The sequence below is a fragment of the Coffea eugenioides genome, chromosome 1 (genome assembly GCF_003713205.1).
Source record: "Coffea eugenioides isolate CCC68of chromosome 1, Ceug_1.0, whole genome shotgun sequence".
Classification (NCBI taxonomy): domain Eukaryota; kingdom Viridiplantae; phylum Streptophyta; class Magnoliopsida; order Gentianales; family Rubiaceae; genus Coffea; species Coffea eugenioides.
The window spans coordinates 46,896,039-46,920,886 of NC_040035.1; the positions used below are offsets into that span (position 1 = coordinate 46,896,039).

General features: G+C 39.3%; 3 protein-coding genes across 3 annotated transcripts; all 3 read right to left on the reverse strand.

The window, feature by feature from the left end:
* LOC113782160 lies at positions 1 to 2,833 on the reverse strand. Its single transcript, XM_027328070.1, has 3 exons — positions 2,537 to 2,833; positions 1,982 to 2,388; positions 1 to 1,586 (listed from the first exon to the last, which is right to left on the reverse strand). The coding sequence occupies exons 1-3, from the start codon at positions 2,621 to 2,623 to the stop codon at positions 332 to 334; spliced, it is 1,749 nt and encodes a 582-aa protein (XP_027183871.1). The 5' UTR covers positions 2,624 to 2,833; the 3' UTR covers positions 1 to 331.
* A 10,997-nt stretch (positions 2,834 to 13,830) lies between these two features.
* On the reverse strand, positions 13,831 to 19,019 carry LOC113769005 (probable beta-D-xylosidase 2). Its single transcript, XM_027313698.1, has 6 exons — positions 18,518 to 19,019; positions 17,461 to 17,742; positions 15,898 to 16,067; positions 15,338 to 15,786; positions 14,728 to 15,141; positions 13,831 to 14,612 (listed from the first exon to the last, which is right to left on the reverse strand). Exons 1-6 carry the CDS (start codon positions 18,986 to 18,988, stop codon positions 14,011 to 14,013), a joined length of 2,388 nt encoding a protein of 795 aa, XP_027169499.1. The 5' UTR covers positions 18,989 to 19,019; the 3' UTR covers positions 13,831 to 14,010.
* Positions 19,020 to 22,753: 3,734 nt separating this feature from the next.
* Positions 22,754 to 23,701, reverse strand: LOC113751676. The gene has a single exon (XM_027295770.1). It carries the CDS (start codon positions 23,596 to 23,598, stop codon positions 22,921 to 22,923), a length of 678 nt encoding a protein of 225 aa, XP_027151571.1. The 5' UTR covers positions 23,599 to 23,701; the 3' UTR covers positions 22,754 to 22,920.
* Between the last annotated feature and the right edge of the window lie 1,147 nt (positions 23,702 to 24,848).

The window sequence follows — 24,848 nt, forward strand, 5'->3', positions numbered from 1 at the left end:
AGCTCCTAACAAATATTCAGAAGTAAATAATGGGAAAGACTGAATTTAACTCTGTACAGGTACATTGTAGTAAAAACTAAAAGATGGGAAAGGAAAGAGAAGGTAGGTAACAAAAATTTCCCCGGCAGTCTTTGACGGTGACTAAATTTTCCCTTTGTACAAACATGCTACGTGATACTAGTTGATCGTCCGTAATCAGATTCTCCCCCCGCCGGTCTACTGATAAAATCTTATTCCTGTTTCAATCATGCTCACCTGATTCTCAAGATCCACGGTTGTTCCTGATAACGCCTCATAAATCATCATCAATCATTCATTCGTTCAATTACCTTCAACAGCTTAAAGCCTCGTATTTCACTGGAATTGGACGATTAAATCCCACTTGAGAAAGCAAATTCCCAACAACAGCAAGGTCCCTGCAGAATACTCCTTGAAATGCCGAACAAGATGCTGCCGCATTTGAACCACCCTTACTCTCGAGCCTACTACCGTTATCACCATTACACACCTCCTTGGCAGTTGACGCAGAGTTGAACGTTTCAACAATCTTGGACTGTTCACGAGCTTGTTGAAGCTGCAATGATTGTGCAGCTTGCAATGCAGCAGCAGCCTTCTTCCGCTGCTTCTCCGATGCCTCTTCATCCATAATTGCTGTCATTACGCTGGTATACCCCTTCTGAATCAATCTATACAATAACAATGCCGATATTCTTGCTCTATCCCGAATAGATTCCATGTCACGCTCGTCCCCAAACTCACATCTGTCAATGAAACTGGAAGACTTATCAGGCTTGTGTCTAAGGGTGAGAAGCAAATGGGCTCTCTCCAACTCTGATCTGGAGCAACCCCGCCTCAAACCAATCAGAGCGTAATAATCTACATTCCCCGTCTCTCCCGAGGCAACCCCCTGCTTCAACTCCTGCATTTTAGTTGCCAGTGAACACAACTTCCCTGGGATTTCTCTATATTGCACATTCTGACGTTTCCATGCAGGTCCGGGCAGCTTTCTGTCCCGTAAAATGGAATTGTACAGGAGTTTAAGATGCTCCAGATCGTGAAGGGAATCAGGGAGGCATCGAATGGTTTCAAAAAGAGCAGCTCGAGTGGTCAATGCTTCAATGCAAGAGGGCTCCAACGCCAGAGTTTTATTGCAGTCTGCAATTGCCTCGGCAATTCTACCTGCAGATCGATAAGCTGAGGCTCGGTGCATGTAGCATTCAGCAAGGAAGGCCTGTGGGGCCCCACGACGCCCATCAACGATCTTGGAGAAATGCCGGATGGCTTCAGAGTAAAGCCCAGCGTCAAGGGCTGCAATGGCGGCCGTCTTGCGGCGGAGGAGGAGTTTGATATGGCTAAGGAGATGGGAAATGCTCTCAGACTCGGTCTTGGGAGGCGTAGCCGGCTGGTTAATGGGAGCGGGAAGGTCAGCTGAGGTTGGGAATTCGCGAAAGAAAAAACTATCGTCGGACCAACAGATACTCTGACGGCGGAAAGCTGCAGTAGCCAGGCGCTTCCAAGTCTGGAGGAGAACCATGGCGTCCTCCATTAGGCCCAAATGGCAACATGCTTGACCCAACACCAAGTACCTAAGCGTAGGGGGGAAAAGGAAAATGGGTCATGAGTTTGAACAAGTTTATTAACACGGAAGAAAATCTGATCATTAGCACTACTCCCTCCCTCAGTAGAGTCTTAGTCCCGCGTACGTCCTTGATTAATTACTTTCCGGCCAGTAAAACGACAGAATACAAACAGATTAGACAAAAAGTCATGGAATGATGATGTATAACACGGGAACCAGAGGGGACTGGGAAGCAAATCTGCATTGCCCGGATTTTGCATATTAGCAATAAAAAAAAAAAAAAATTTTGGTGAGGTCTAAGAAAAGAAGTCGGCAACATTACTAGTACTAGTACTAGAAGTTTTGAAGACAAGCGACGGAGAGAGAAAAGAAAAGGGAAAGGAATTCTATCGTAATAGTTACCTCCACTGGCCTTCCTTTTCGCAGTTTTTAGTGAGGCCAGCCATGACCTTCTTCTTCAAATCGGAGACGGAAAAGCATTTAAAGGTAGGCTCTTGGTCCTGCCGGTCGGATGATAGAAGCTTGACCCGCTCTCTGGATAAGTGGGCGGAGGAGGAGGAGGAGGAGTTATCGGAAGAGGAGTCGTCGGAGAGCATCTTGAGGCTGGGAATGTAGTCCTGAAGCATATCGGCGACGTCCCTGAAACGGCGGAGATAAAGCAAAGACCTAGCCTTCAAGTGGAGGGCTAGGTCGAGACGAGGGGAGAGTTCCAAAGCAGCGTCCAGAAGGTTGAGAGCCGAGAGGATCTCGGATTGGTCTTGCCTAGTTCCCAGCAGAACTTTGGCATCCTTCAAATACTTGTCTACAATCTGAATTTCACGTCCACGTCCCACCGCCACCGCCACCAAATTAAAACCCCATTAAATCCGAACCACAACAACACAAATTACTACATTATTAGGAAGTTTAATTTTAGTAGTTTGGGATGAGAAAGGCAAGCAGAGAGAAAGAACGAACCTTCTTGTTGGTGACCCACCAGTGCTTCCTATTATCTCCGGCGATGGAGGAGGAGGCGGAGGTCAGGGATGGTGCTGCGACGGCCATGATGGTTGTGCAAAATGGGTCAACCCGTTCAATACATGAAACCCACCCTCTCTCTCTGTCTCTGTCTCTCTCTCCCTCTATCTCTCTTAGTTTCTCTCTCTTGCTAGCCCTCCCTCAGTTCAGAAATACAGGAATGTACCTGTTTATATATATTTCTTTGATCCAGGCAGGACGGCGGAAGAGATTTCACGAATTTCACCTTCCCAGTTCCCTCCCATCACTATTTGGTGGGAGAGAGAATAAGAGGCATTGCGGTATTTATTTGAATCCAAAAGTAAACGAGGCACGGTAACACTAGTGGAGCCCAAAGTACACACATTCATCTACCCCAAATTTACCCTTCATCCTATGGACGTAGATGCCGCATTCATATTTATTGCATTTTTTATATTTATTCACATGGAGTACTTTTTTGAACTAATAGCAACACTTTTATGGAGTATCCGTCTACAAATTTTTTTTTTTACACTAATAAGTTTAATTTAATGTTATATAATATAAATTTAAATTATGCACATATAATATATATTTATAATTATTAATATAATAAATTATTATATTATCAGAGCATAATAAATTAATCTAACAAATTAATATCATTAACGACTGTTAGTGCACACCTATTATTCAAATTCATACAAATAAGTTGTTACAGTAAATGGACCCCACAAGAAGTCTGTAGGCTGCAGCCTTTTGTAACGCAACGGATCTTCTGTCCCACACCCTGTGCCACTTTCTGTCCCATTTTTTATTATATTGCTATTTCTCCTTCATAAATATCATGTTTTAGTTCTTTTTTGTTTCCTTAAGATTCAATAACTATTAATTGAGTAATACACAAAATTTAAAAAAATCAAAAAATCAAAATGCATATAAAATGAGATTTTTTATGAATTTTCTGCTGTATTTTTAATTTTCTATTATATATTACTTTTTTGAAATTGTTGTATTTATTTTTTACTGAATTAATAATTATTGAATCTTAAGGAAACAAAAAAGAATTATAGCGTGATATTTATGAAGGAGAAATAACAATATAATTAAAAGTGACACAGAGTGTGGGACAGAAGATTCGTTGCGCTTTTGTAACCCCTTGGCTGGGGACAGACGTGAACAAAACATTATTATTATTATTGAATTTTGTATACGTCTGAGTATAATATGTGTAGAAGTACATAATTATAATTTGAATTAGACTACAAAAATAAAATATGTATGTAGAGGTACATAATTGCAGTCAGATTTGTAGCTTTAGAAGCAAGTTTATAGGAATGTACTTACGCCAACAATATTATTAATTGTCAAATGAGATGGAAACAGAAGAAATGGCATGGCTCCTTAACGCAACACGCAACGAAAAGGAGGTGCCAGCTTTGACCTCTCAGGGAAAAAGAGCCTTTGATCCTCTCCCTCATAGCTGGCACCACACCCACCCCTCATCAACCAATTCTCACAGTCTAGTTTCACTTTCCCATTACTCTCCAAGACAAACATCCCCCCCTCCCCCCCGCCCCCCCTTCTTCCCGGGGCCAACCCATAATCTCTATAATATGTATTGCTTCATTTTTTTTTAGTGCATAGGTCTACTATTCATGCCTGCCTAGTGCCATCCCCACCAATCCCCGCAACCCCCTATCAATTACCCTACAGCTACCGCCATTTTCTTAAGGGATAGTATCAAAAACCTTCCTATGAAGTTTCTGTTAATGTTGCCTGGCACTTCTAAAGTTTTGAAAAATAATTTATCTCCCTTATTTTTGTTATTCGGTGTAACAAAAGTTTCAAAAAATTCTAAACTACCATTTTGCTCGTTTTCCTGAATAAAGATATTCTAATAGTACCACCATATCACAAAATTATAGTCCATAAAAACATAAATTTAAAAAATAAAAAGATATTTGTAAAGAAATACATTATCACCAATTTAATTTTATATGTTCAAAATCGATTTCTTATGAAATTTATATTTTTTTTTCCCAACTTCTTCTCAATTCAATAGTTATCCTTATAAATTACGTATTTTTGGGGTTATTTTTGTAACTTTATATATTGAAACCTTTTCAATATAAACGTATTTGAGAGTATTTGTAAAATATAAGATTTTGCTAGAATATTTTAAAATTTTAAGATATCGAGGGGAGAGAGAAAGAGAAACAGGAGAGAAGAAATGGAGTGGTAGTGATGAAGAGGGATGATAGTAAGGGATTAGGGCATGAGTAGTGGTGGTAGAGGAAGAAAATGCGGTGATATTTTATTTTATTTTTATTTTTTATAGATACAAAGTAAATTGTATTTAGGAGCTTTAAGTTATTTTTAGAGTGCTTTTCAATTAATGTTATTGTAGACTTGTACTCGAAATACAAGTTTTTCAAAAATAAAAAATCAATACAATCCCTATATTTTTATTTTCTGTACCCTCTCCTCACCCTTTAACTGTATGCAGTATCAATATGTATATGATATATTAAATGTGATCACTATTGTTACTCTTCTAATTAGTTTAAGATATGTTTTGCTCTAAAATATGTCTAACAAGTGCCAAAAAAAATATAAAAGTTTTTCACACATACTTCAAACACTCAAGTACACAAAATTTTTTCTAGCAATTCTACTATAAGCTATAGTAAAATTTTATATAAACTCTGAAACAATACACTATCCAAATGGATCTATTGTTTTAGGACACATTAGACAACACAATTTGTAGAAATAAGTGGTGATTTGATAAAGAAATGCGGGTTTTGAATTTAGCGTACATGCAGGCTCGTTTGACAAATTTGAAGTTTGAAAGCTGAATTATGAATTTCAAAAATTGAGTGCTAAAAATTACTACATTGTTTAAATTATTTCTGTTTGATAACTAATTGGACTATAATATTGAATTGAAATTTGCACGAATATTTTGTTTTTATTTTTTAAAAATTGTCTTTATTTGTGTATTTAGAGAATAAATGCGTGTTTACGTGTGAGAGAAAATAATAAAATACTTTAGAGCTAGTATTTAAATATATATAGTTGTGTGTAAGAGAGTATATGGACATGCATGCGTGTCTATGTATATGTGGTAGACAAAAAAAAAAAAAAGTGTACCACATGCGAGAAGAAGAGTGTGTTATGTGTGTAAGAAGTATAATATGTGTAGTTAATTTAGAAGATTTAGTGAAAAATTTTCACTTAATATTTTGTACACAAATTAAGCAGTACTTAATATATAAAATAGCAAGGCATTTATGTTATTAAACATGAAAGTTTTGAATAAATTAATTTTCAGCATTAACTAGAGTTATCAAATAGAGCCCTTGTCTTTATTTATTTTTTCCTTCTTATAAGCTCTTTCTTTTTTTTATCTGTTACTCGTGTACAACAAAATTTAAACTAACCTAAAAATAAAAAATTCTGACATGTTTGGATGTTATGTGGAGTAAATGCAAAGAGGGTAACTTAAACTTCAAACTGCGTTTGTATTTTAAGTGCTTGTTTCAAGATTAGGGTAGAAAACTCTCTGTTACCCGTTGAATCATTCCAATCTGTACATTGTGGTCATTCAATTTTTTTTTCCCCAAATCACCTACTCAAGTCACGAAAATGGTACATTAATAGTCATTTTGTTAATTTTTGCTATTAAAATTGCATTTTGATGTTTGTTTTAAGGGTCATTTATGTCAATTCAAGAAAACAGTAGTATTGTATTATTTACTCAGTTATAGTTTTTTCCATTCGTTTTTTTTCCCAACCTCTTTACTACAATCGGTTTCACAAATTTCTCTCCTTACCTCCTTTATGCATGCGAATTTCATGAATCGACACGAACATCCTTGAAACTAATGAAAATTAATAAATATAACTGGCAAAATTTAACCCAATGACCACTAACATACCACTTTTGTGAGTTGAGTGGATTTGATTTGAAACCAAAAAAAAAAAAAAAAAAAAAAAAATTTAAAATTTCTCATTTACATATCATCTCTCTTGCCATTCAATTCATTTATTTTCTTACAAACTTAATTTATTAAATGAAAAAGCGGGGCTCATCTCATAAAATTTTTTCATTTACAAATCATTTTCTCGTATCATTAAATTCATTTCTCCCATTACAAACTTATATGGGAGTGTTTGGATAGCACTACTATTATCTCAAATAATATTTCGCTTACATTATAAACACATTTCCCAACTCACATTTTTATATTCTCAACCATCTTTTTATCTCACATACATTACATCACAAAAAGTGCTACAGTAATTATTCCAAATAACATCCTATCCATATTCAACGGGAAAAGCGGGGGCTCATCTCATAACCCACACGAATCATGCCTTTTTTTTTTTTTTTGTGGGGCTTTTCCATTCGCCCTTTCAGAGGTTCCTTTCCTTTACGTTTCACCCACATTTGATTAATGAATGAACAAACGCACAGGAAATTATGAAACCAAAAGGAGTTGGGGCAGCTGGTTTAGCCTTAAAGTCTCTCCAACCCGCCTTTTTCGTTTTTCCCACCCCCCACGACGCAAAGGCCCACTGCCCAGTCTGCCCCTTTACTTTATACTGCTACTGGTACTTGTAATTTAATAAGGACAGTTCCTATAATCTCGTGCTTTGTTTGGCCCCACTCCTTTTTTCCACATCACTCATTTCCAGATAAACCCACCGTTTCCACGTGTCAGGCTTCTACTTCCGGTCCCACCATTCCCAGCGGAACAGCTCCGTCTCTTTCAGCCTCCTCCACAACGTATCAATAACATTAACAAATATCATTCCCCAGCCGCCGGAGAGTCGATCCTTCTTCTTCCATCTTGTATTGTGGGGTATCACTCAGCTATAAGATGACAATTAACTAATTTTCATTTATCATTTCTTTAATTTTGTAGTGGGAGCATAGTTTTACTGCTCCTACGGATCAAGTCGTATGATTTGAGAGGAGTTAATTTTCACGTACAGATACTAACTGATACTCCGACATGTCTTTTGAAGACCACTAACTGATACTCCGATAAAGGTTTGTTTGGACAATTTTGATTTCAAATAAAAAAATTTACTTTACAAATTTTAACAACCTTTTTATCTTTTCAATCACCTTTTTATCTCACATACATCACATCATAAAAAGTGCTACAGTAATTATCTCAAATAAATCATCCAAATAAACTCTTATCCAAACAAATTCCACATTTCCCGAACACACACACACATATATATATATATAACCGTTTGGATAGGGTATTATTTGAAATATTATTTGGAATAATTACTGTAACACTTTTTGTGATGTGATGTATGTGAGATAAAAAGGTGATTGGGAATATAAGAAGGTGGGTTGGAAAATGTGTTTATGATGCAAGCAAAATATTATTTGAGATAAATTGGTTATCCAAACAAACGAAGACTCAATAATGAATCCATATGGCTCTCAAGTTAATCCTTCAGGCTTTTGCATCTGAATTCATAATTCACAAAGTCCACAATTATAGAGTACTAGCTACCCTAATTATGAGAACGAAAAAAGACATAAATATGAGTTACTAGTTCGTACACTCTTTGTCCCACATCTTAATCAACTGATGATGATCAAATCAAATCATGGGGCAATGTTGATTAGCTGGTTGCCTGTTTAACTAACTACCATGATGCATGCCAACTGGATAATCCAGACCGCAATTCCAACACCAAAATCAACCACACATTCACAACCATTTATATTTCTGTTTGGTCCGATGCGTGAAACTCTCCAATCCATCACCCGATGGATTGAAAAGAGCCAAGCAGCTCCCGTAAGGCCAGCGTAATAGATTGACATCTTCTGCGAGTACCTTTTTTTTTTGCCCATCCATCCTTAATGAATATGACAACCAAGAACTCCCAACAACCATTCTACTTACTAAACTAATAATTACTGCATTCAAAATTGTGGAAGTGACCCAATCCACCCACATGAATTCCATTTGCTTAGTTTAACGAGTCGAGCTTAAATTACAACTCTTTAATATTTATACAGATTAACGACTCGAATTCAGACAACATTTATAACTCGTTCAATATTCGATCGAACTCGAGCTCTGTTCGTATATTACATGAATGTGCAGCAGGGACATTCTTCTGTGTACACTAGGTCAAAGTGAATGAATTAATAGTGTATAGGAGTATCTGCAATGCGCAATTCTCGGTACAGATAAGCTCTCCAGGTTAGAGAGAAAAAGTGGCCCATTTCTAGGTTGGAATCATTAATGCATATCATGTAATTCATGTAGGTTGTGTCCCTAATCTCCTACCAGTACTGTAATAATGTAGCAAACGTTGCAGCAGCGGTGGATAGTATGATGAATTTTGGGGCCCCGGCGGAGAGAGGTGGGGGGGGGGGGGTTCCTCTTTTGCTTCCCTCTTCTAAGTATGTTTGTTGGGGCGCAGACAAAGGAAAGTCCACTTTCTAATACTCCCTACATATATGATATAACAAACCACACTGGGGCTTCGTTTGTTTGAAAGTCTGGATCGTAGTTAGTACTTGAGCTGCCATCATCCATCCATGAACCTTTGACTTTACCCAAGGCCATGACTTTGTTCAATTGTTCATGCTGTTGATAGGGTAGGCAACTGGTGGTCAAATCACGAAAGTCTTGCTACAAATTAGGAGGTACTCGTCCCTCCAAAAGTGTGGAACAGCTGCTAGGGCTGATGCCTCCTAGTTCGAGTAGATCTAATCTGCTTTAATTATTATTGTAACAGGAAAACAAAGCCAGGAAGAAACGAGTAATTATCTGCGTGGGTGCGTACAGAACACATGCCGCGTCGCCATCTCTCTGTAATGGAATTTGACCTCTTTCACTTGGAGCTGGGGGGAATACAATCATACATACACGTAAATGCAGGAATGAATCAAGCTTCGATATCTCACACGCACTCACGCACCCAACAGAACAGAGGATTAGCTGCCTTGATTCGTTGGTAGCGTGGTCATCCTAGGCTGGAATTTGATTGGTCCACAGCTCAATTGCGACTGCCACTTTCGCCATCGTTTTCGTTCCAATAAAAATTTGTTTTCAACAAATTGACTCTTTCAATTGAGTTTTGAATACGACTATCAAAGTCATTCTCGTTTCGCTTGCGCTGTGGAGGTTAGATGGAACATATTATTGTGATTTAGCAGTTGTAACGACCAATTTTCGAATGAGTTCACTCACAAAAATCAATTGAAAGTCACCGCATGGCATTTCTGCGACACATGCAAACATAAAAATTCTCAATATCAACGAGATGGGTCATTCTTTTAAGAGAAAAATGCAGTTTTGGTACCTAAACTTTGACGCACGAGCAGTTTTAGTCCCCAAATTTTGGACGAAAACAAATTTGGTACCCGAACTTTCAAATTTTGAGCACATTAAATACCCTTGACAATTTTTTCCCAAATTGTTACCGGAAACATCCATGTGACTGTCAGGTGTCCGGCGAAAATGGAAAAAAAAAGGTCAAAATGCAGTTTTGGTACCTAAACTTTGACGCATGAGCGGTTTTAGTCCCCAAATTTTGGACAAAAACAAATTTGGTACTTGAACTTTCAAATTTTGAGTACATTAAGTACCCTTGATGATTTTTTTCCAAATTGTTACCAAAAAAATCTATATGACAGTCACGTGTCAAGCCATAATTGTATTTAAAAAAAGGCCAAAAAATGTCAAATGCCATTATAATACTAAGTATGAAATTTAAGGACTAATAGCGTAATAAAGAAAAAATCCAAGGGCTAAATAACATCACATAAGTCAACAAAACCCAAGAACCGATACAAATGAGCTCCAATTCCAGTACATTAATCTAAGAATCAAGTCACAAAATTTGTCTGGAATTGGAGCTCATTTGTATCAGTTCTTGGGTTTTGTTGACTCATGTGTTGTTATTTAGTCCTTGAATTTTTTCTTTATTACGCTATTAGTCCTTAAATTTAATACTTAGTATTATAATGGCATTTGACATTTTTTGGGCCTTTTTTTATACAATTGTGGCCGGACACGTGACTGTCATATGGCTTTTTTCGATAATAATTTGAGAAAAAATCATCAAGGGTATTTAATGTGTTCAAAATTTGAAAGTTTGAGTACCAAATTTGTTTTCGTCAAAAATTTGGGGATTAAAACCGCTTGTGCGTTAAAGTTTAGGTACCAAAACTGCATTTTTGGCCTTTTTTAATTCCATTTCGGCCGGACATGTGACTATCACATTGCTTTTTCCGGTAATAATTTGGAAAAAAATCGTCAAGGGTACTTAATGTGCTCAAAATTTGAAAGTTCGGGTACCAAATTTGTTTTCGTCCAAAATTTGGGGACTAAAACCGCTCGTGCGTCAAAGTTTAGGTACCAAAACTGCATTTTTCTCTTCTTTTAATTTATTTTTATGGCTTAAATTGTTGTATTTGTTTTTTAGTATAGAATTTTACTTTCGGAATACATCTAAAACGCTAATCAGCCCTTGATTGGTTGCAGACCATCAGCGATATTATATTTGGAGATCCAAGTATTTTGTTGACTTTATTATATGAGGTATTCGAATATGATGACGGTTGAGCGTAGCCGACAAGGCGGAATTTTTCGTTTTAAGCGTTAGAAAATGCTTCACCTTTGACTGAGGCGGATGATTGGAATTTTATGGACAGGCATCTCTTAGTTTTTTGAACTGACCCTGCGTGGTATCCACCATATGCGTGGACCTAAATAACAATAAGAAATGACTCTCCGTATGTATACATCTTATCTTACACATAATACTAAAATGAGAGAGAGGATATGTTGAATTTGCGAAGGAGGATGGAGAAGGAAGAATAACAAAATGAGGGATGAGATGAATCCAACAATCCTCCAACTCATCGTGAATTTGAAATGCATGTGAGGCACTGCCACCAGTCTTCCCCAGCCAACTAACACGCATTGTTGACAGCATGATCCATATTTAAAGGAGAGGGTGGGGACTGGGGAATGAGACCTTATCTCTCTGGCGACCTTACCTTATTATGCCAGTTGCCATGTTAATGAGTATTACCTAGTTACTACTTAATACTCTTGTGTTAGCTTAGCTAGTAGTAGTGGTAGCATTACTTTACTACTCCATGAAATGAAAAGATGCATGTTTTATGTCAGTTATTATAATACTGCCTACAAAGTTAGCAGCAGAGCGGATAATAGAAAAGAAACGGAGCCGTTGGTCTTCAATTCTCGAGACATGCTGGCATCCAAGGAGGCAGTAGCGTGTGGACTGTGGAGTTGGTTTTTTTATTGGGAAATCCCTAATCAATAGTGTATGGAGTTCGCCAAAAAAAAAAAAATCAAATTCAGCTCTATTCTTCACTCAGGTAAGATAAAAGGAAGACTACAGAAGAAGAGGTTGTTCACTTCCTCCTCCTCTGTAGTCTGTAGTAGTAACAACCAGTATACTCTTTTTATGTCCGTGTTATATACAACGGGCACCTGCCCTATATGCTGCTTTGACGGCATAATTATTCCAGAATACAATAAATAATAAGATTAATAAATCAGTAGCGGGGTTAAAATTCAGCCCGATCCAATCATCACCATCAACTTGGGTCGTTTGGAGATTCAGGACGCTCACGTGCCCACTCCCTTGCAAAATTCCAGTTCGCTCACGTGCAGGCGGGGACACAGCGTCGTGCGCGTCACTAACCACAGCCAAGAAACAGCTAGCCTGGAACTTCCAACCCCTGGGTTTCTCCTCTTTCTTTCACTGCGAAATCATTAATAATAATCCTTGTTACTAATATGGAGGGTTTACATATTGTTGTTGTTAGCGCTGCGCTGCTGTTCCAACCAAATGTTTAATTTGTGAGGATGATCGTTCCAGCTCGCATAGTCCGGGGGCCTCACCTTGTGATACTTCTGGAACCACCGCCTCGTCAATCCCCCTCGGATCGTGACTTCGGAAAGTGACCTCGACCCGGTTACCACCGACCGAATGTTGGTATCTGATGGGCTTTTCCTTTTTATTTGTCAGACTCTTTGTTTCTACGACGCTGCGATAGAATTGTTTTTCCGTCTCAGGTCAACCCTCTAAATAAGAGAGGACCAACATTGGCAAAACCAAATCTAGCCTTGCAAATTGGGAGCTACGTTTATCACATATTGTTAACTTTATGAATTTAGCTACAAATCAAGACCGGTTCCTACCACCTAGGCGCTCTGTGACAGCATAAGTACATTGTACTCAATTTTCTAAGAAAAGAATCACAGTAGAACTCTCTCATCTCGTTCGCTGTATCTGTACGAACACCTCATTCCTTGATGCCAAGAATCTCTTAGCTACGCTACTTCAATTCTTGTTGCCTTTGACTGCATGCCTTGCCATAGTTAATTGGCCTCCGTTTCAAAAAGTGGGAAAAAAAAAAGAAATAATGAAAAAGAAAAATAATAATTTGTAAAATTCATTTCACGTTAAAATTCATTTCACACTATGGATTTCATCAAAGTGATGGTTATCATCTTTGAGCACTCTATTATACCAATAGTGATGGTGATTGTGAAATTGATTCCAACAACTAGTTATCCTTTTTTTTGGTTATCTATTTATGTATTTAAGATCTCGCTCTTCAAACTATTGCCCGTGACTCCTTGATGAATTATTGGTGTACTTTCGTTTCATTTTTCTAGTACTCTTACCGTACGTATTCAACTAAATAACTCGCCTGCTAATTATATCTCCACGATACCAAAGCGCTACTAGTACACAATGTTTGGTGTAAACATTTCTTGCTACCTTTTTATAATTTCAAGTTTAACCTCATAATTCACTCATTACAAATGCTCAATTACTCGACTGACACCTTTTAAAAAAAAAAATTTACTTTTTGAATCAGTAAAATGTCTTGAATTTATGATCTCTTACTTGTAATTTTTTTCACCTTATCATTCAACCCAACCCTTTCCCAGTACTCAACTGATACTCAAATATTGACTTAAAAAAAAAAGTTAAAATACTAACTCAATCTAATGCGTCCTTAACAATTCTACTCAAAACCACCCAACATAACTATCAAGCGAACTATCAGTCTAATTAAAAAAAAATCATATAAGCTCGAAAACTGTTGAAACTATAGGCCGTACACTTATGAAAGGATATGATCCAACCTGTAGGGCTCTTTGAAGTTTGTGGGCTCATTGGTAGGCTCAATGCTTTGAGCCCAACCCCAGTCAGCGACAAAACAAAAGAGTTTCTTCAAGCATGTGGGCTCTATGGAAGGCATAACAAAAACCAAACCAAGTTCAACGAAGGGCAGGAGGAAAATTGATGCATGGCCCTGGCGATCTTTCATTTTTGCAGTTTCAAATAAATGCTGAATTTCATCTGACCGGGATTGTTTTCCACACGAAAAAGAAAGAAAGAAAGAATGAGTTCTAGGATTTAATGACGCCTAGGACTGCTGCTTGGAGAGAAATGGAATGGGTAATGGGACCAATATGGAGACTGTGTAGGCCCATGGGAATTCTTCGAATTCCGGCTCTATCCACCACGCTCAGGTACTTGCAGACGTGAATCTTCAGAAACACCCGCTGCTGTGCCCTTGCTGGTACGTGCACTTTCTCAAAGGCAACTAATTGCTTGTGGGGAGCCCAATGACCACTACCAGGCGGGGACGAGAATACAAGCAATGTGTGGGAACCATCAATCCCACCAACGTTCTTCACATCAACGTGTACCCCAATCGAGAGCCTGCTGCATCTGGCATGCGTGACCTTGATGGCTTTGCTTGACACGCTGGTGTTCCATCTGCGGTGGCCGTCAACCGGAACTGAAACCACGGTGGGAGCGTCAGCAATTGTGTGTACAAAGCTGGTGTAGCTCAGGCCGTGCCCAAATGGATAAACCACCGGGCCTTTATAAAATCTGTAGGTCCTGCCTGGATAGCCTTTACGTGGGTCGGATCTCATGTCCATTGTTGTCATGGGCAAACTAGAAAGGTAATCTTGCGGGTACCATGTCATTGGCAACTTTCCTCCTGTAAACGCGATTCCCTCAGTCCACAAAAATAATTTAAAAAAATTAAAAATCGGAGAGGAGGAGGAGCAGCTGGGACATTTAATTTGAATGGATGTTGTACTACTACTACGTGCCTGGGTTATGGGTTCCAAATAGGACGTCGGCAATTGCAGCTCCTCCAGCTTGGCCAGGGTAGCCTACCCAAAGAATTGCACCAATTCGTGCATCATTTTTGGCAAATGACACGTCCACAGGACCTCCAGACATTAAGACCAATATGGTAGGACCCTTGGAGGCCGCAGCCACCCTAGTGACGAGCTGTTGTTGATGACCGGGCAAGAGTAACCCTGCCCTGTCTCTGAACTCCGCCTCGATCGACTGGTCTAGCCCCATTACAAGAATGGTTGCATCTGCTTGACGTGCAGCATCAATGGCACCACCAAAGAGTTCCTCACTGCTACAAGCAACGCCTGCGCAACCCTGTTGATGAATTGTCTTCGCAAACCTTCCTATTCCCTGTAGTGGAGTTGTGTATCCGCATGCAACGCCTACATTTGGATTGTTTTATGTTACTTACTACTTGTCGCGCTATTCAAATTGAGAAAACTTGTGGCAGTTTGACCAAGGGGGGATGGGGGAGGGAGTAATGGGTATTCAACTTCAAGTGGTTAATAACGAAGCGGGACAGCTTGGTTTTCAGTAGCATCATAATTAATAATGCTAGCCGGCGCAGTCCTTACGTACCTGCATAATTCCCGATCATCGTAGCAGTGACGTTTGAGTTAGGTCCGATGACAGCAAGGGTGCGGTGACGGCGAGGGGAAAGAGGCAAGGAAGGACCGTGGTTTTTAAGAAGAACAATTCCCTGTCTAGCAGCTTCGAGTGCCAGGCGTTGGTGAGAATGGGTGCAGACATGATGGGGGCCCAGGTTACCGAAGGGCTGCTTTGATGGCTCGCCATCGAACATTCCCAGTCTCATTTGGACGGTGAGAGTGTTGGCCAAGGCGCTGTTAATGTCCGCCTCTTTCAACAGTCCCAGTTGCACGGCCCTTTCTGTGTGTAATCCCAAGAATGGTCCGCAATCCAAGTCCAGACCTGCTTTGATGGCATCTGCCGCGGCTTCTTCAGGTGTTGAGGTGTAATGTTGATTGTCATAAAGAACTCCAACAGAGTCACAATCAGAGACTATATACCTGTTTCGGGAATGAAGAAAGTATTTTCAATGATGCATGCATGGGGTGAGTGGATTTCGAGATGAGAAAGAAGAAGAAGAAGGAGGAGGGACGTGAGGTGGAATAGTTTACCCATCGAGACGCCAGGCTCCGCGAATGGTGTGGCGGAGAAGTTTAGGGTCAGCGCAGGTGGGAATCCCGTTGACTTGGTTGTAGGAGCACATCACGCTTGCCACCTTACCTTCCTTGACGCAGCTTCTGAAGGGCACGTCGAATGTGTCTTCGATGTCCTGCCTGCTCACCTGTCCCAAAATTCATTTTGGATTTGGTAAAAATTCTACGTTAGATTACCGTAAAATATTAATGGCGCAGGACGCAGATATATAATTAACGTTGGACTTTCTTCTAGCAAGCTTAACTCCAAGCATAAATAAATAATATAGGGAATTGCTATATTACCAACCAAAATAAAGAAAAAATGTCTGATATATAAGGTGCGTGACCAAGTACTTTGTGATGAAAAAGTAAATCAAAATTGATTCCTTTTTGTGAAAAAAAGAAAAAGAAAAAGGATGATAGTGGCCGTTATACGTTATGGAAAGGCAATTAACTAATCTAACCGGACTCGCGTTCAGATCCTTGGGATCGGTTTGGATCACAGGCTCGAAACGTCAACAGTCCTAGTATGGGCCAAGTCATGTTCCGTAAATTAGTTTTGGTCCGCCTCAGGATCTCCAAATTGTACCACCACAAAATAATTGGGGAACCTGGGTTGGACAATTGCTGCGCTCCACGTCAATTAAGCACGAACCAAAGACCACATCGGCTAGCCCACAAAAAGACACTACTTGCTACCCCAGTCATAGGTTGGGCTCAAATACGTCTGTTCTGTTGATTTGGCCTGATACAACAAATGAAGTAAAACAAAAAAAAAAAAACTTTTTTTTTTAATTTCTGTGTTGGGTCAAAAAAAACTTTGTTTGTGGTTCCAGACTCCAATGCAATGCATCACACTCTCAGAAAAGAAAACACCCAACGATGTCACAAACAAACAAGTGCATACCTTCAAAGAATTGCTACTGGTTGCATTTTACTTAGATTATACTACTAACTAGTACTATTATTGAATAATAAAAAAAAAAAGAAAATTTTTTAAAAAAATTAATAGGTATTTTAGTTATCCACTTCGTTGCTAATTCTACAGCGAAGTCAGAAGTGGAGGAGTTTAAAACCCAAAAAAAAAATATATATTTTTTTTTGGTGAGTCATAGAAAAGTGTGCAAGTCAATCTGTGTCGTACGACTTCCAAAGCAATCCAAATCGGAGTAAGATGCAGTGCAGACGTTTGGGATCGTCAATTAAGAAGGCACACGTGTGTAAACGTCTCGCAATAATACTACTACTACCATAATTATAATAGGGGACGTCATCTAATCCAAGCACTAGAAGTGATAATGGGGAGTTACTTTCCCTCTGTATTTTTTTTTATTTTTTTTCTTTTTTTGTTGGGGGGGGGGGGGGGGTCCCAACTCCGAAGAAATTAAGACGAAATGTCATATGTGCGAATTGATTGATTGAGGAATTAATTAATTATTACGACGTACTCATCATGAAAAGTGAAAACAAAGAAGGGGGAAGGGGGGGGGGGGCCTGGGGGGAACAGAGCGGGTGTGCGCGCGCTTTGCGGCGGTTTACCTTGGCATTGAAGTGAAAACGATCAACCCCACTCCAGTTGTCGAGGTCGTACGCAGTGAAGTGCTTGCAGCATGCTGCCACCTTCAGGCGGCCGCCGTCCAGATTTCCCTGTAACCCTCTCACGTAGCTTGCTGCGTATTTACCGGCCAAAACAGGGTCTTCCCCGGGAGTCTCCTGCCCCCTCCCCCACCTTGGGTCTCTGAAAATGTTCACATTCGGGCTCCAGTACGTCAGTCCGCCCAACCCTCCGTTGTACATCGCTCGACCCTCATCTGATACCACCTGCATCCATCCTATATGTATAAATATATGCCTTTTTTTTTTTTCCCATGCATGCACGGCTAATAATAATAATACTAGTTATTAATTGTACCCATAACATCGTTCACTTCGACGTGCCAAAACTTGGTCACGTTTCTAGTGCAGTGCAGCTAATTAAAACCAAATATAACATAGAAAGCCGAGTACGCTAGCCAATCTTTACTGTAAAAAAAAAAAGAAGAGAAAGGTACGCTAGCCAATTTAAATCATATGCCGTCCATTCTGGGGCGCACCAAGTTGTCAAGAGGCGAGGAGTCCAACCTTGCAGGACTGGTCCCACAGTCCAATTCTCATCCAATCCTACAATTTGATTGGTTACCAACAAAAAGAAAAAAAAAAAAAACCACAAAAGGCATCTGTCTAAGGCCTCTTGCACTTTTGTTCTTTCCTTTCGTGACTCGGGGACGGCAATGCTTTACAGTTTGCACTGCTCTTTAGAAACTGTAACGATTACGCAAACAAAATATGCTTACTGTAGCAGGAGCAGATGTGGTAACTAATCCCCGCATATTTTTGTTGGCCGCTTAATCGACATGATTACGCTAACGATTGCCTCGGGCGGCAACATGTGTTTTCATTGCAAACCGTGCAGCTTGTCCCAGTCCCAAGGTGGCTCAATTAGCGAAAAAAAATGAAAAAGAACAAACGACTGTTCCCTTAAAAAGCAAATTTCAAATACTATGAATGCGGCATCATTAGGATTATGATATGAATATTCATTGTCGGAGCATCTCACCCGTCCGATTTCTTCCCACAATGAAGCATTGAAAGCAGCTGCGGTGGTGATGACCTGCGGGAAGCTGGTGGCTGCGGGGAATTCTCCTCCAAACTTGGTGCCGGGTCCCACATTGGAGACCCCATGAAGCGCCTCCGACCACCACTCGTACCCTTTGATCCCCAGCCGTGCCACTTCCGCCGCATTGTTCACCAGCAGCCGAACCTTTTCTTGCAGTGTCAACCTTCCAATCAGGTCACTCACTCTCTCTGCTATTCCCAAATTAGTCCCACAAAACCCCCAGCCTTTGGTTCTTGCATCTCTCGCGTCGCAAGCGAATGCTGGACGCAGGCCTTCAGCATTCCCATCACTAGCAAAGATGATGATGATAGTTACAATGAGCAGAAAACAGCAGAGAGAGGATAGGGCACTGGCGTTGCATGCTGCGCTCCTCGTACCTTTCCTTATTTTGGAAGACACCACTGTCGCCATGTTTAGTTTTCTGCGGATGGATGGCTGGCTGGTGTGAGAAGATGGGAGTATAAATAGGTGATCGATCTTTTGGGGTTCGGTGTGGCGAATGGGCTGTGCGATCCCAAAGAACCCACCCAACTGGACCTCTTCCCATCCCATGAATTTGCTTTCATATTATTTCGAGAAACAGAGGCTGAGAGAGAGAGAGAGGGCAAAACAAAAAAAAAAAAAAAAAAGGTTAACAATTAAAGCAAAAAGAAGGCTTGATGTCAGGTCAGGACAACCCATCATGCAACTTGCAAGTTGTTACTGCTTACTACTACTATCAAAGAGATTTGATTTGGAGGCTACCAAAATATTTATGTCCCTCTCTCCTGTGTGGTTTGGCGTATAACGAATCCAGATAATTAAGTATATTCTTGAAATCTGTCATTTGTGGAAGGACAAAATTTTAGCTCCCCTTTGATAAATAGGATGTCTCTTGTCTGCCTATCCGTTCACTTTTTCCCCTTTCTTTCTAAAGATTTCAAGCAGCAGTTGGTCTGATTTGTACTGCATTTTTAAGTTCTAAACCCTGCATGGATACATTTTGCTGCACTAGGGAAGCTCCAGATACTACAGGAACTTCATTCTGATGCCCAGTCTGTCTATCTATCCATCTAGCTTCCCTTTCTAATTTCCAAATAATAATAAAAAAAGGTATACCAGAAAGTGTATATGATCAGTACAACCATATGGATTTCATTTTCATTAATTACGTTTACGGCTTTTGTATTTTTTGCCTTGAAGAAAAAAAAAATAGGGACACAACGTACGTAGCATTATCCATCATGTTAACAATAATGCGTTTTCTTGAAGGAATAGAAAAGGTACAAAAATTTAAGAAGCAGAAAGAAAGTGAGGAGAATCACCCACCGGTCCATTTCTCTTAATGTTGTATTGGTATTACCTTGCTGAAAATTTACGATTCCTTTCCTTTCCTTTCCTTTCCTTGGGGTGGGAGGTTTAAGAAATAAAGTCCTTCGAGCTATATATATATTAAAAAAAAAAAAAAGGTCCTTCGAGCTTTATTGTGTGCCTATGACACAGACGGGGGACTGCGTCTGTCACAATGGTTATCCTAAAACTGTCCCACCATACTTCTACAAGAGCGTATTATTAGTACTTAATCATTAGAAATCAAGACTGACAGGAATTTTTGATAACCTCATTTAAATGAACTTGGGTTGAACCATTAACCGACGAGGATCAAATTGGTTGAGACAGCATAACGATGTTGGATAAGGTGGATTTCATTTTTGCTTGCTCTTTACCTAGTCATGACTCATGATTTAAAGTTGACCTGCTGACAAAAGCTACAATAGTACTAATATATACAGTCTTGTCGTAATTGAAATATGGAACCTGTACCCCAATACTGATAGGCCCTTGAAGCAATAATGTGGTTAGTAATTTACAGTAGTATTGTTGATGAATACAACAAATTGGCAAGTTGATTAAATGATCATTAACTTGACACAGCCATTATTCAGTTGTAAGGCTTTCTTTCATAAGTTGACACAAGCTGCAGTGCAGCAGCACAGAAAAGGAAGATAGTGTAGATCATAGCGTGTTGTTGCTGGTTGCTCCGTGAACGTCAATGCTTGTCATATACTCTGCAAACCCTCCTCCCATCTGAAAAATTGGAGATTATTATTATCATTGTACCTTCTTTCTCGGTTGTTAATGTGCTCATAATCATTATCAGTAGGTGAGCTCTTGCACTGGCATTTGACGAGACTCTTAGATCAACACCAATAAGAATTGCCTCTTGGTTACGCCACCTTTTCCAGAAAAGATTTTTTTTTTTTTTTTGTTTGTTGGAAAAGTTGATTTTGGAAGAAACAAACGGGCTCTGATTGGGCATCCCTTTCAGGGTTGTAAAGGAACCTCTCCACTTCCAAGGCTACTTTCTGGAGCTTCGTTGATGCGAGCTTATATTCATATTTTGATCGAACCAACTCGCCGAAAGCGTTCTGCACCGCGTTAGACAAATCCTTTTAAAGATTAAAGCATTCGGATCTCTCACCTAATCGTTGCCTTAAGGGCAGCGATAACACAAACTTTGTGCTGATGGGCAAGTAAATTAGTCGTGGGTTTGTGGAAACTCACTCAATCATTTATCTCCTATGATAAAACACATAATTAATTTCAGTGGCTAACAGCTGTTTCGATGGGTCATTCTGAAATACAACAAAATCTTGATCGAATTGTTGTTGATGGGAATTGTTGTTTGTCGTTGCTGTGGAGTTCATGTGTGTAATGATGCTTCAAGTATGGTTCCAGCAATTCATTTCTACGGCCGGTTTCGTCGTGTGGTTCATGGGTATACATTTCTGAGGCCCGTTTCGCAGCCCAGTGCTAAAATTGGAGCGGGTGTTACTTGATGAAGTAATTTGCTCAACGAAAAATACGTAAACACCCAAACAAAAGGTACTTATGGTAAGATTTGAAAGTTTTATTTTTATTTTGGGGTTATCATGTAGTAGCAACTATAAAGAATAACCGCTTAACCTTTGAATTATCATATAATAATGGTATCATAAGTCGGATTTATGCTTTTTGATGAACATTTTCACTGATTACTCAAATTCTACCTTTGAACGAATACCATTAAGTTTAAAGTTTTGTCCACACATAATTTTGAAAATTATTTGATGTTTGTACATATTTAAGTTTAGATTGTGTTAAACTCTGCACTCTCGAAATAAATTATTCTCTTGTATCCGCAATAAATCTTGTATTACATTTTTTATATTACCCCCTTCCACTTTTCATTATATTTTCTTTTATTCTTCACAAATATTCTTTTTTATTTTCTTAAATTCCAATAATTGTCAAAAGGGTAAAACACAAAAGTCAATAGGCTTGACAAACAACATATAATAGAAAATTCATAACATTCCCATTTTTGTGATGTTTTATCTTTTTCAGTTTGTTGAATTTTTATATTTCACCCTGTTAGTAGTATTGGAACATAAGAAAATAAAGAAAAATTCAAAAAAAAAAAAGTATTCGTGAAGAAAAAATGATAATATAAGAAAAAAAGGGACAAAAAATGGAATAGAATGCAGGACATGAGAAAATCTATTGAAATTTTTTACTCCATAAAATCATGATGGGCTTTGTCGCCTGGAATAGAATTGGAATCCGAGAAAAAAAAATTCTCATATGTTTAGCTTCTTACTGGACAAGGACTTAGTGCGGTCGTGCTCTATGTTGTTTCGTCCAATTGTTGTACATATTCAATTTTTTTGTGTACAAATATATTATAATATTATATTAAATATGTATCAAATATTTTATTTATATATACCACTTTTACTAGGAATATAACAATGCAATGTAAATATACATTAAGTAATATGAAAAGTACAACAACTATGCCGAATCGTACGGAACCCCCAGCGCACCGAGTCGTTTTCCTTTGTTTCCACCAAAAGCAGGTCTCGGGTTCGAAACCTGGCGTATGCAGCTATCCTTGTTGGGAGACTCACCCACACACAGCCAGGTGTGCGACCCGGGTCGACCAACGGATTAGTCAGGGCAAAGCCCTGGATACAAGAAATTGGATCTTTTCTGTGATCACATCTCCCTATTATTTTTTTTTTCTCACATATATTAGATTACTACAGTAATTTTTTTATAAAAAAAATTCCTAGAAAATGCAATCCAAACACAACCTTAATAATAAGGTTGCATCTCTTAGATCAAACACGTTCCATGGATGATCATCATCAGAAAAAAAATAGTACAATACTAGCTAGCTAGGAATGTGGCAACTTAGTATCATCTTTTAAAAACTCTCGCCCGCTTTCAAAGCCCCAGAACACGCTCCCAATTGAATACATGCGCGAACGCGACTATAATAACTAGACAAAGCTAGACGCGGAACGAAGTTTTCGAAATATTTAAAACAACCAATGGCGAAGCTTTGTCTGGACGGTCTTCTCCGTGATGGTGTCTAAACTGGGCTTCCATCCTCCTTTTCCTGACATTTGCCTGCTCAGAAACACTGGTCTTTCCTCCATTAATACATCACCGAAGTAGTCTGGTTTGCAGTTTGCCACCTCCTCTGTTTGCCTGCCGCAACTATTATTAGCATTATCATTATTATTAGGATGATGACGATGATCCATACCTGATGATAGTATTGGCTTCTTTTTCCCCTCCGGTGGTGAACACTGAAGATCATGCAGCTCTGATCCGGAGCCTGCTGCGCAGATCCTGGCAAACAACGGAAGAAACCCAGTTGTAGAAGATATGAAGGAGTTGGATTTCAGAATAGAGTTGGCTTTGAGGAGAAGCAGGCGAGCTTCTTGGGATGACAATATTGCAGCAGCAGGTTTGCCTCTCCTCATGGGAAGCATGAGATAAACCTTATTCATCTCCAGCTTTTTATCAGCTGGCAACAGAGCAGGCTTCTTCATTATCATGTGCTGCTGGTGGTACTCGATCACCACTTGTTGAGGATACTCCAACATCAGCTCTGCAACCGTCAAAGGTTTGTCATAGTACTGAATGGTGCCATCGGGTAGAATAACTTTTGCGGCGGCTTCTGGAAGCCGGTTTGGAATTGCATTCCCCATGTAGTAAAAAAAAAAAATTATCAGGAGGGGTCGGATAGAATCTGGGGAGACCTCAAAAGAATTGGAGTTTCTTTTTTCTTGGGAAGGAAATAAAAGAAGAATTAATGACGACTTGAATGAGGAAAGGGGTTCCTTTGTGAGTAAAAGCAAAATGCGTTTCCTTTCTGTTGTAGTACTTAGTTCTATTAGTACTTAATTACTAGTAGAAGCTTAGAATTTAATTTTGTGGTAGAGCAGCATCTTTAAAGAGGTCGGTCAACTCTCTCGAAGTGTTAGTTGTCAGTTGCGGGAGGAAGGTGTTTGTTAAACCGCTCCATCTAGTGATAGGTGGAATGGTGGACTGGGCATTAACAATAAATGCGTATGTGGATACATTTCTGGTTGATTGCAACACCTAAGTACATATGCGTATTTGGAAGTGCCGATCCGAATAACAGGTGGATGGGATTGGGAATGCCCTTTTCTTCATTTTCATGGCATGGTTAGTTACATATGCGTCAGTTGTCCCTAATCTATGCATCTATCAATACTTAAAAGCTCATTCACCTGCTCCTCAATCCTCATTCATATCTAACGCAGCGGGCTTCATAAATTCCAAGCAGGCTAAGGTTGAGATTGGAGTTTCTGAGTTGATTATGTTGGTTAATGGTTTGGATGAAGTTGGCCTTTGCGGAGCCACAGTGGTATGGCATGCTGAGTCTTACCAAACCAGGAATTGTGAGAGTCAAAGGGAGGGAAGGGGCAGTTGAACCGCAATTGCTCCTGTTACTTTAATGCCTGCCATTGCCCGTTGCCCATTGGGCGCTGTCTATTTCTTGTCGTTCGTTACTGTTTTCGCGGGGTTTATTGCAACAAGAAGTTCACGGAGTAACAAATTTGCATAGACTATTTGAGTTGAGGTTCATCTCTGCCTAAAATTGAGAATCAACTTTCTTAATTATGGTCCAGACTATTGTTATTGCAGAGCTGCAAGACGGTTACTTGATTTTTTTTTTTTTTCCAGAAACGATAGAGAGATGTATTGATAATAGGGTAAAATTACATAATACGAGCAAGGGCTCAATTTGAACCATACAAAAGCATGTTAAGACATTGCAAGTTTACTCAATCTTATACTTGGTCTCTCAAGTTCACGTGAAGGATTATCAAATCAGCATTTCCTAAATATTATCCTCTAGATGTGCAGCTATGCCGATGTCATTTGAGACTTGTTTCCTTATCAGGTTTAGAACTCGAGTGCAAGAAGTGTG